Consider the following 12,653-nt stretch of genomic DNA (forward strand, 5'->3'; position numbering starts at 1 on the left):
GTGGTGGGGAGGGGGGCAGGTGGGGCGGTACACACGGAGCTGTCTCTGCCCTGCCGCATCCCTGCCTCCCAGAGCCCACAGGACCCAAGTCTGAAGCTGAGCATCCAGGAGAGTGCCAGCCTCAGTGCCAGGCTTTCACCCCGCCCTGCCGACCGGCGAGGAAGACCGTGGCTCCGTGTGCCGGGGGTGCTCCGTGTGCCGGGAGTCCCCTTGTGCTGGGGGGCCCGGCAGAAGGCCCGCGCCGCCCTCAGCAGCAGCTGCAGGTGCCCGTGTGCACGCGCAGGATGCCGCGGCTATGCAGGTGCAGGAAGTTGAAGATCTCCGAGGGCATGGCGTGGAAGCCGGGCCGGGGCTTGACGTTGTCGTAGTAGTGGTGGGTGATGTACAAGCCCGAGGGGTTCATGGGGAAGGCCCAGAAGCCGAACAGGTGCACCTCCTCGCACAGCTCGAGCGCCGCCGTGGCCAGGATGAGGCCGGTGCTGATGCGCTTGGCGCGCACCCCGAGGCTGAGCCAGTAGCGCGACACGTTGACCAGGTACTGCGGGTGGAAGTAGTACACGGCCTGCGGTGACTCGAAGTCGTCCAGCACGTACTTGACGCGGATGGACACGTCGGTGTTGCGCGTGTTGTAGAAGGCGGGCAGCAGCACCGACGCGTTCTCGTACAGCTGCAGCACGCGGTAGAAGGGCCGCCGCCACTTCTCCAGCTTGTGGAACCTGCCGGGGCGCGCGCAGGGTGAGACGGGGCCCCGGGCCCTCGCTGGCCCACCCTTGACCCAGGGCTCTTCGCAAAGGGCTTGGGGGGGGGGGGCGGTCTCTCAAGGCCACCCCCCACTCCCTCACCTCCTTTGATCTCAGTCACTCAGCAGATGAATGTCCGCCTTTCTCGGGCACAGTTCTAGTTTTCTAAGTGGGTGCAGGAGAGGGCAGTCTGGACCCAAAGGGACACGTACCTGGTGTGTGACTGCGGGGGGGGGGGAGGGGTTGCGGGCGGGGGTCGGGGGGAGGCAGAGGTGCGGTTGCAGGGGGGAGGGTAATCCTTAACCCACACGGATGAGAGTGCCCGGGTGGGCTCAGAGGGGAAGTGGGGGAGGGAGGCCTTCCCTAGAGCCCCCCTCGGGACACCCCCCTGGCCTGCCTTCACCAAGGTCCCCGGGGATGGACACCAAGCCAGCCGCTGGCCCCCGGAGCCCTCCCTTCCCCACAGCCCCTCCCTAACCTTCTCTCTACATTAAACAGCCCTCCTCCCAGCTGACTCATCTCACCCTTCTCTGAATGCTGACTCTGTAAAGGTTGTGGGCATCTGTCCCCATTTAACACCTCCCCCTCCTCTTCCCCTTCTCCTGACCTGGAGGTGTGACTGTGCCCTCTTTGAAGTTTTAACACCTTAACCCCTCCCCCAGGCTTCCCAGACAGACCCCAGGAGGGAACCCGCTGGCCGGAGGTGGTGCCTTGAGGTCTTTCCCTGAGGTTCCTCCCCAGTGTCACATGGGCACTCCCTGTAGGGAGCTGCCTGCCCCCTTGATGCACTGGAAAGCCCTCTGGTTCATCTCCAGGGGAAGATTGTCTAGATCAGCGCTGTCTGAGAGAAACATCAGGCAGGCCACAAATGTGATTTTAAATGTTCTAGGAAGCACATTTAGAAAAGTAGAAAGGATTAGGTGAAATTAATTTTTACAATAGATCTTATTTAACCTGTTATACCCCCATACTATCATTTTAATATGTAATCAATATAAAAGTGTAATGAGGTGTGATTCACCCTCTTTTCATAGTAAATCTTTTACAGCGAGGGTGTGTTTTGCACTTAGAGATGGCACACCTCAATCTGGATGGTGCCCAGTGGCCATGCATGATGAGTAGCTACCGTATTGGACAGGACCGGTCTAGAAAGAGGACTACTGACCTCTCTGTGATGATGCTGGGGTTCACGGTGACCACGTCTGTCTTCACCCCTACATCCATGGTGTACTTCTCTGAGATGGGGGGTAGGTTGCACCTGCAGAAGAGAAAAAGTGGTCCAACTGCATGTAGTCAGTCGTTCTAGAGGGAGCTGGGGAGCAGGGGCGTGGGGAGGAAAGGGATGGTGATCATCTGGGCAGAGGAACAGAGAGGAAACCAGCTGGGTGGAATCTTCATGGCCTGGGCATAGAAGGGCAAGTCCAACCCCTTCCCTCACCAACCCTGAGTGGCCTAACTCTTATTTTCAACCTGTCTTCTACTTAAAGAGGTAAGCTAGAATCCCCAAAGAGATAAGAGGGGGTTTTACATGAGGAAGAAGAAATACATGGACGGGTGTCTAACTTAGGTAAGGCCACAGTGAAGCTCATACTGATGTCAGTCACAAGGCTACCTTTGAAGAGGGGAACCCAACCAGAGAGGTAGCTGCCCAGACGACCTCATTAACAGCTCTGCATGCCCCTGTGAGTCCTCAGTGTCTTCATATCTGGTATGTCATTTGCTCCCATTTTACAGATGTGGAGACTGAGGACCTGACAGGTTTGACCCCTTGCACAGGACGGAGCTGAAGGGGGAAGGGACATCCCAGAGCATGAGGATTTGCAGGGGTGGGAAGTGGGGATTAAAAGGGCAGCATTACAGGGTGGGGCACCAGAAGGGGTGGGCATGGAGAAGGAGGGGTGTGGGGGTAGAAGTGGCAGGTGCAGACCCAGGGTGATTCCTACCGGAAGACAAAGTCAGCACTGTTGATCTCCCTCCCGCAGCGGCTGTTCTTTAGGATGCCCCCGTTGCCCACCACCGCACACTTCTTAAACTGGGACCGGTAGTAGGGCATGTCCTGGGGAGACAGGGGCAGAGCTGTCAGAGGTGGCTCCACCCCCGCCTTCACTGGTGCCCTCCCCTCTGTACCCACATCCACCTCCACACCCACGGCCCCACGAGACAGCTTTGTAGGGAACATGGGAGAGAAGTGGCTGTTCCACTTTGCAGATGAAAAGAGATTAAAAGCCTTGTCTGAGTTCCACGCGCAATTACAAATGAGCTGGAACGGGAAGCTAGGTCTCCACAACCTTTTCCAATAAGCCCTGGAAGCCCCCAGTTTCGAATAAGAAGAGCATACAGTTGTGCCTACCCTGTTTGCCTTTGTTTTCCCTGGTGTCTGGAAACTCAGCTTCCTTGACTTCTAGTCCACATATTTTATGCTTCCTTGGTGGCTCAGATGGTAAAGAATCTGCCTGCAGTGCAGAAGACCCAGGTTTGATCCCTGGATCAGGAAGATCCCCTGGAAAAGGGCATGGCAACCCACTCCAGTATTCTTGCCGTGCTTAATGCAGACTTTCTGGGGGATGACAGCAGCAGAGCTGGGGGCAGGACACCAGGGACCAGGGCCCTAAATCTGGCCCTGAAGCCTTTCAGCTCCGTGGGGAGGGCACAGAACTAGGACAAAGAAGTCACATAGGCCAGCATGGATGCCAGGACTTGGCAGCAGCAGGGACAAGAGACTGGAGGTGAGCAAGCAAAGCCACTTCAGTGACAGCCAGCGACCCTGGGATCTCTGCAGAGAAAGCATGTTGAGCACAGGGGAACCCAGGACTTACCCTGGTGATGATGCACCCGTGGGGGCACTGGGAGGGAGCATCTCACAGCACTCTGACCTCATCACACCTCAGCTGGCAGGGCTGCCTGTGTTTGGGCACTAGCTGCCCACAGAGGCTCCCTGGGCCTGCCTTCCAGGGGACCACAGGCAAATAGGCAGGAAAAAGCAAATACTAGCCTGATTAAAAGACCTAGTTCTGCCATGTCCCCAGTCTAGGCCTCGAGGCAACCCGAGGCAGGTGGAACCAGGCAGGCTCAGGGAAGGAGTGTAGACCTGGAGTCAAGGGGTGACCAAGCATCCCAGCTGGCCCAGGACTGGGGCACTTTGCTTGGAATGCAGGACTTAGACTCAGTCAAACTGGGAATGGCTGGGGCAAACTGGGATTGGGCACCCCAGTTAAGGGACCCAACTCAATCCTGGTTTTGCACCACAGTGAGTTGGGGGAACCATGGGCAAGTTTTCTTGAACTCTCAGTGACTTGGTTTTGTAATTTTTGTAAAATTTGTTACAAATTAAATTTTGTAATTTAAAAAACCCAGATACTGATGTACATTTCCTGCAATTCAGTGAGATGACGTAAAGCAGAATTGCTCAGCTCGGCAGTACTGATATTTTGGACCAGAGTGAGCGACTTTCACATTCACTTTCATTCCTTGCTGTGGGGGCTGACTGCACACCGCAGGAAGCCTAGCAGTATCTCTGGCCTCTTACACCCCAGTCAGGATGACCAAAAGAATCTAATTGAACCCAGGTCTCCCCCATGGCAGGCGGATTCTTTACCAGCTGAGCAACCAGGGAAGCCCAAGAATACTGGAGTGGATAGCCTATCCCTTCTCCAGCGGATCTTCTCAACCCAGGAATCAAACCGGGATCTCCTACGTTGCAGGCAGATTCTTTACCAGCTGAGCTACTAGGGAAGCCAAAAGCATCTCCAGACATTGGCAAATGTCCCCACCTCCCTGCCCCACACATAGACAGCCACTGGTGTGGATGAAAAGCTCACCCAGTACCTGGCCCAAGGGTGAGGGCATCAGGTGCTTATTATGGGATGTCCCGGACACCAGAGACTGCTGGGTGGCTTTCCTCCTAGCTCACCCCAGCTGGCCAGCCCTGCGTGAGAGCAGCCCCAGTCAGCACCTGGGGCCTCCACTGAGACAGCTGCCAGACAGGCATCATGGAAGATCCCACGATTTTCAGTGGGACTGAAAATACAATGAGATCACCAGGAGTTAAGCTAACTCTAAAGGAGGCGCTGTACCTGTCTATGGGAGACTGTCCTTCTTGGCATATTTTCCCTGGAGGGACAGGCTCCCAGGACTAGGACAGAGGAAACAAGGACATCTCACGGCCAGTGCGGGAAACTGCACTGTTTGACTTTGCCCAGAAAGAGAATAAAACAAAGCCATCTTTGGAGAAATGACCAAAAGCGTTCTATGTTTTATGTCAGTGTTTCCCACGCTTCTGAAAATCAGAAACCACTTGCATACTTTCTGGAAGTATACATCCTTGGCTCCATCCCAGAACCACAGAATCAGAATCTTCAGGGTCAGGGTAGGAGCCTGAGAAGCTGCATATTTTTTTAACTCAAAGAAATACTCACCTTAGGGGAAGTTCAGATAATACTTCTACGTCACATGCTCTAATCCAGGGGGTGGTAAATTACAGCCTGCAGAGCACACCTGACTTACCACCTATGTCTACACAGCCAGTAGGCTAGGAATGGATTTTATACTTTTTAAGGATGGGAAAAAAAAATCAAAGGAATATTTTGTGATGTCTAAAATGTATAAAATTCAAATTTCAATGTCTAACAGGAATCAGGTGTCATTGGGACCCAGCCACAGTCCTTTGGTTACGCCTGTCTCTGGCCGCTTCATGCTAGAACGATAAAGGTGAGTGGCTGTGACAGAGACCATATGGCCTGCACATTTGGCCACCCCTGCTCCCCTTCCAGCCCTTCCCCATGGCCCTCCTTGGATCCATATGTCATAACCGAGCTGCGTGTCACCCACTGGCATTACCTGCAAGTTCACCTGCTGTCACCAGCCTCATGTTCCCAGCCTTGCAAGACCCACCTCATAAAGACGACTTGCATCCCATCATCCTCCAGCACTGCAGTGGGAGGGTGTGTTTGACACCTCTCCAGCCCCGGCTCCTCCCCTAGTACTGCCCTATCCACCCCCAGGCCCAGTCACACCAGTGCACCCTGGTGTACACAGCAAGAATGCAGGGAACCCCGGGCTTTCTTTCATTAGCTGTCCCGGAAGCTGGGCAGCCCAGTCCTTCACATTTCACCCAGCAAGACCTGAACACACCCCCTAACCCCCAGCCATGCCAGCAGGTCTACAAACTGGACCCACTACGCCCTGCCCTGGGCCAGAGTGCTCCAGGAAGTGCCTGTAAACAAGCATGGAACCATCCCCTTCAGGAGGTAACCATCAGAAGAGCTGAACATGCAGCACAGAGTCCCTCCTCCAAGAGTCTGGAGCCACGATCAGGCCGGAAGTGAATGCCTATGCCTGGGTTCTGTGGTGTGAGCCCTTGGCCCCCTCATTCTGTGGGCCCCCTGACTGGAGGGGACGTGCACAGGCCCTGAATGAACAGCCTCCTTCCAGGCTTCTTGCATGTAAAGGAAAAAATAATAATAAATGTCTCTCCTGTTTAAGTGTCTGATATTTTAGGTTTTCTGTTCTAAGAAGCCAAAACTATACCAAGTCCAAACTCCAGTGTTACAGACAGGGAGAGTGAAGCCTGGCAAGACAAGGTCAGCCCCTACGAGGTCAACCTGGCAGTGCCTTGCTTTGTATGGTTGTGACTTCTTGCACACATGACCTTTGCATGTATGTTTTTGCTCTTGTGCCTCCCTCAGGTGGGGAGCAAATGCTTAATCTTCCACCCAGATAGCTTCAGGATGTTCTTTGCAAGCAAGACAATAATCAAAACTTTACAACCACTCTCTTGCCTAAAGTCATTCAAATAAGAGCCAGTGTTATTTGGCATTCAGTGTGCTCAGGACACCCAGGAACCCCAGAGGACAGTCTACTGAGCCTAAGAGAATGGCCAGCCAAGCCCAGTTCCACTGGGTACAGGGGAACAGCAGAGTGATTGCCATGCCACCTGGGCACAGCCACAGAAGGCCCCGCAGGGTCAGCTCCATGCCCACCCAGACTACCCTGCCCAAAGCAGCACCTTGGGAAACATGCGGAAGATCTCCTGGTTGATGTGGTAGATGCCGCTAGTATCCACCTCGTACTTGAGCTTCGTCCCCAGGGGCGTGTTCTTCTGGGTGGTGAAGAGGAAGGAGGGGGCGTTGCAGCACCTGGATAGAGTGGACCTGACGGGCAGGAGACGGACAGGAAGAGAACATTGACACGGGGCAGAGAACAGAGGGCTCTCAGAACGGAGGCCCTTCGGGGAGGACAGGGAGCACCATCCTTTCCCTCCCACCCCTTCTCACCCCTGTTCGTGTGTCCCCTGTCTTCAGAACCCCTCCCAATGCCCGAGCCATTCAAGGTCCGGCCAGGTCTCCCTCCGTAAGCTCCCGGCTGCCCTGTCCCCATTGGCCTCACTGCCCTCCAAAGTCCCAGAGCACAGACTGGGTACCACTTGCTTTATCCTCTGTCAACTCCCTCTTCACCTGAATGAAAGTCCTTGGGTGGCCGGGACCCTGCCTGTCAGGATTCTGCATAATGTCAGACACATCGGTGTCAACAACCGGGTCCTGCCAACCCTGGGCGGAGCATTCCCACGTCAGCTTTCACAAGAGCCGCCAAGGCTTCTACTACTTCCCAGAAACACTTCCTTACCCAGCTCTAAGGGAAAACCCAGGGATGGGAGCTCTTCCTTGGTTCTTGGCCCCCATAACTAACTCTAGGCGAGGCTAACCCTGCCTGATGGTCAAAAAGCAACACACACACAGTCAACAGAAATGAGCCATTTCAGTGACTTAGAAACTGTCTCAGGAATAGGGAGGGGTCAGAAATTGGATGGTGAGTTGATACTGGGTGACTTCTTACAGAATGTGGAACCTGGTTTTCAAAAGGTTTTGGGGGTTCATGATTTAAAAAAAAAAAATTCCTGTGGTTTTCACTGACAAAAACACCCAAACATCAGCTACAGAAGGGTTAAAGCTCAGACAAGCAAGCAGGCTTAGAAAATAGCCTCTGAGGGAGCGTGGGGCTGATGAGGCAGGCTTGGGAGCCAGCCAGGCCGGAGAAGCCTGGTTTTCTCTTCTCTGCAGCTGGTGTTCTGCCTGGCACTGCATTCTCCCAAGTGTGCCTTCAAGGCTTGGTGATGGGGTCAGATCCTAGACACGTCCTGCTCCCCTATTCTGGGGACCCAAGTCCCACCCTGGCTACAGAGGGGCTGGATTTGCCAAAGGATGCCAACTGTCCCCGTCTCACTTTGGGGCTATGAGAGCACGAGGGTCCACTTTCTCCAAGAACAGCAGCAGTGGGCCACGACACACTTCCTCGCCACAACACTGGCTCTGGGCACAGTTATACCCAGCCTCCTGGCGGCCCTGGGTGGAATGGAACACCGTCTCCATGGAGCCCGGATGTTGACTACTAACCAAAGGTGAGGACAAGCTTTCTGGAAAGTTCATGCTGAAAGTCTGGGATGGAAACCTGGGTGCCAGCCTGGCATCGAGAGGCCTGGCTTCTAGTTTCTGCTCTGCCTTCAGCAGCTGTGGGGCTCAGGGTAGGTCTGCCCCCCTCTCTGGGCCTCAGTTTCCTCATCTGGAGAATGCAGGGCTGGCTCTTCTGACCCTCTGTAATCCTGTGACTCCAAGCTTCCAAAGCCCGAGAAGGGTATACACATTCTTTTTTGTGACTCCATCTCTTGCAGAGACTTCACAGAGGAGCTCAGTTGGTTGCTGGCCATAGGGAGTAGTCTTTCCTGGGGAGGGTTGTGACTGAGGCTTTCCAGAGAGAAGGCCAGAGGCCTGGTGAGGCAGGAGCCACCGGTCAGCATTTCAAAGCAGCATCTGGCTGGTCCATCTTGTCAGCCCACTGGTGAGAATCCCAGTGAGGGAGACTGACTCATATTAACCAAGCTCACGAGTGACTGATACATAAACCAGGAGGCAAGTGTGTCTATTTGCAAGCAGTAGGGGAGGGGGGGGCCTCTGTTACAGGATTCCTTTCCTAGAACTGGAATGCTCACACCTGTGTTCCAGCACATTCCCCCACCCCACCCCACTGCACCAGGTTCCTATACCTCAGTTTAGAATCTCATCATCAGTGAGCTTGTAATGAGAGCAAAGGCAGAAGACCACTGACCTCGAAGCTTTACCTATTATAGAACATGGCAAGACCTGATGTCATTTCTCTCTCCCACACCTGGAACCACGCCCCCACCGCCAGAAGGGGCTCAGCTCTCAGAGCCTCCCCCCAAATAGTGCTGGCCAGTCCCTGCCAAAGGCTCCCACGCGTATCCCAGTTTTTCTCTTGCCACATCATCTCCCGGTGGCTTCATTATTTCCTTAGATATGTGACTCCCACTGATGACGTTTCTGTACCGCTCTCAGCCTGGACAACATCCTCTGGCATCTCCTGACCTCACTGACCCTGTCCAGTGCTCACCAGTGTGCCCTCGGTGTGCCTGGGCCTCCCCGTCACACACCACCCACAATAAGGCTTCACTCTAAGGTGAAATTGGGGCTGCATTGGCAACACAGATCTTGGACCTTTTCCCTGCATTCTACATCTATGATTTGTGGGACTCTGCAAACGACTGTTGAGCCTCAGCTGGGCTTCTGCAGTCTCAGGGAGGCCTCTGGTTAGGGGCTGCTGGTACCTGCAGCACATTTCTAAAACATGCCACTTAAAGCCGCCTTTAGACTTGGCCCAGAACTGCAACAAACTGGAAGAAATGACTTATACAGAAAATACAAAACACTCAATGTTGTTTGCTTTTCACAGCTTCCTATGCAGGATTCCTTCATGCAGATGGCTCCTCAGCACATTCAAACTATGACCCGAGTTGCTGAAATCCACTTTATACACACATTCCCAGGATCCTGTCAATTCCATTCAATGAGGTCTTCTTGTACTAAAAGCATACCAGTTCAGTTCAGTTCAGTCACTCAGTCATGTCCAACTCTTCGCGACCCCGTGAATTGCAGCACGCCAGGCCTCCCTGTCCATCACCATCTCCCGGAGTTCACCCAGACTCACGTCCATCGAGTCAGTGACGCCATCCTGCCATCTCATCCTGGGTCGTCCCCTTCTCCTCCTGCCCCCAATTTCTCCCAGCATCAGAGTCTTTTCCAATGAGTCAACTCTTCGCATGAGGTGTCCAAAGTACTGGAGCTTCAGCTTTAGCATCATTCCTTCCAAAGAAATCTCAGGGTTGGTCTCCTTCAGAATGGACTGGTTGGATCTCCTTGCAGTCCAAGGGACTCTCAAGAGTCTCCAGCACCACAGTTCAAAGGCATCAATTATTCAGCGCTCAGCCTTCTTCACAGTCCAACTCTCACATCCATACATGACCACAGGAAAAACCATAGCCTTGACTAGACGGACCTTAGTCGGCAAAGTAATGTCTCCGCTTTTGAATATACTATCTAGGTTGGTCATAACTTTTCTTCAAAGGAGTAAGCCTCTTTTAATTTCATGGCTGCAGTCACCATCTGCAGTGATTTTGGAGCCCAAAAAAATAGTCTGACACTGTTTCTACTGTTTCCCCATCTATTTCCCATGAAGTGATGGGACCAGATGCCATGATCTTCGTTTTCTGAATGTTGAGCTTTAAGCCAACTTTTTCACTCTCCTCTTTCACTTTCATCAAGAGGCTTTTGAGTTCCTCTTCACTTTCTGCCATAAGGGTGGTGTCATCTGCATATCGGAGGTTATTGATATTTCTCCCGGCAATCTTGATTCCAGCTTGTGCTTCTTCCAGTCCAGCGTTTCTCATGATGTACTCTGCATAGAAGTTAAATAAGCAGGGTGACAATATACAGCCTTGATGTACTCCTCTTCCGATTTGGAACCAGTCTGTTGTTCCATGTCCCGTTCTAACTGTTGCTTCCTGACCTGCATACAGATTTCTCAAGAGGCAGGTCAGATGGTCTGGTATTCCCATCTCTTTCAGAATTTTCCACAGTTTATTGTGATCCACACAGTCAAAGGCTTTGGCATAGTCAATAAAGCAGAAATAGCTGTTTTTCTGGAACTCTCTTGCTTTTTCCATGATCCAGCGGATGTTGGCAATTTGATCTCTGGTTCCTCTGCCTTTTCTAAAACCAGCTTGAACATCAGGGAGTTCACGGTTCATGTATTGCTGAAGCCTGGCTTGGAGAATTTTGAGCATTACTTTACTAGCATGTGAGATGAGTGCAATTGTGTGGTAGTTTGAGCATTCTTTTGCATTGCCTTTCTTTGGAATTGGAATGAAAACTGACCTTTTCCAGTCCTGTGGCCACTGCTGAGTTTTCCAAACTTGCTGGCATATTGAGTGTAGCACTTTCACAGAATCATTTTTCAGGATTTGAAACAGCTCAACTGGAATTCCATCACCTCCACTAGCTTTGTTCACAGTGATGCTTTCTAAGGCCCGCTTGACTTCACATTCCTAGATGTCTGGCTCTAGATTAGTGATCACATCATCATGATTATCTGGGTCGTGAAGATCTTTTTTGTACAGTTCTTCAGTGTATTCTTGCCACCTCTTCTTAATATCTTCTGCTTCTGTTAGGTCCAGACCATTTCTGTCCTTTATCGAGCCCATCTTTGCATGAAATGTTCCCTTGGTATCTCTAATTTTCTTGAAGAGATCCCTAGTCTTTCCCATTCTGTTGTTTTCCTCTATTTCTTTGCATTGATTGCTGAAGAAGGCTTTCTTATCTCTTCTTGCTATTCTTTGGAACTCTGCATTGAGATAACTGATGATAGAAGCAAGATCCGATGCTGTAAAGAGCAATATTGCATAGGAACCTGGAATGTGAGGTTCATGAATCAAGGCAAATTGCAAGTGGTCAAACAAGAGATGGCAAGGGTGAACGTCGACATTCTAGGAATCAGTGAACTAAAATGGACTGGAATGGGTGAATTTAACTCAGATGACCATTACATCTACTACTGCGGGCAGGAATCCCTCAGAAGAAATGGAGTAGCCATCATGGTCAACAAAAGAGTCCGAAATGCAGTACTTGGATGCAATCACAAAAACGACAGAATGATCTCTGTTTGTCTCCAAGGCAAACCGTTCAATATCACAGTTATCCAAGTCCATGCCCCAACCAGTAATGCTGAAGAAACTGAAGCTGAACGGTTTTATGAACACCTACAAGATGTTTTAGAACTAACACCCAAAAAAGATGTCCTTTTCATTATAGGGGACTGGAATGCAAAAGTAGGAAGTCAAGAAACACCTGGAGTGACAGGCAAATTTGGCCTTGGAATGCGGAATGAAGCAGGGCAAAGACTAATAGAGTTTTGCCAAGAAAATGCACTGGTCATAGCAAACACCCTCTTCCAACAACACAAGAGAAGACTCTACACATGGACATCACCAGATGGTCAACACTGAAATCAGATTGATTATATTCTTTCCAGCCAAAGATGGAGAAGCTCTATACAGCCAACAAAAACAAGACCAGGAGCTGACTGTGGCTCAGATCATGAACTCCTTATTGCCAAATTCAGACTTAAATTGAAGAAAAGCATACCAGAAGTGCCCAGAATTTTAAAGTAGAGCAGACCCTACAGCTCACCACTAACCACAGAGACTGGACATCTAGTAGCTTCTTAGCTCTCAAAGACAGCAGAACACTAAGATACAGCTCTTGCCTCCTGGGAGCTTGCAATCTGTCAATTTCAGTTAGAGAGAAGCTCAAGAATAAAGTATAGCCCTGCTCCAGTGGCTGGTCTAGGCCGTAGGAAGCCAAGTGCTCTGAGAGGAAGAATGCTGCTGAGTTGGAGCAGCTGCCCCAGGGGCAGGGTGGGAAGCGGGGCAAAGCCATGGAAGACTCGTAAGGAGCACAGGCTAGCTGGAGACCTCGTGCATCTCACCTCATGGTCAGGGGCTGTACTGGAGACGACAGCACCGACCAGGCACCAGTGATGCCAGGACTAAGGGCAGGAACACGGGGGACA

The 12,653-nt window shown here is 51.9% G+C and overlaps 1 protein-coding gene across 3 annotated transcripts in view; it reads right to left on the minus strand.

Moving 5' to 3' along the window:
* Positions 1-247: 247 nt before the first annotated feature.
* The window catches only part of ST8SIA5 (ST8 alpha-N-acetyl-neuraminide alpha-2,8-sialyltransferase 5), a 61,428-nt gene continuing 49,022 nt past the window's right edge, over positions 248-12,653 (minus strand). For all 3 annotated transcript variants that reach the window (XM_068993863.1, XM_068993862.1, XM_068993861.1), the window contains 4 exons: positions 6,745-6,889; positions 2,684-2,796; positions 1,906-1,998; positions 248-716 (listed from right to left, as the gene is read on the minus strand). In XM_068993863.1, the coding sequence (XP_068849964.1) occupies positions 248-716; positions 1,906-1,998; positions 2,684-2,796; positions 6,745-6,889 (820 nt within the window). The remainder of the gene's footprint in view (positions 717-1,905; positions 1,999-2,683; positions 2,797-6,744; positions 6,890-12,653) is intronic.

Source organism: Capricornis sumatraensis, chromosome 21 (assembly GCF_032405125.1).
Source record: "Capricornis sumatraensis isolate serow.1 chromosome 21, serow.2, whole genome shotgun sequence".
NCBI classification, from domain to species: Eukaryota; Metazoa; Chordata; class Mammalia; order Artiodactyla; family Bovidae; genus Capricornis; species Capricornis sumatraensis.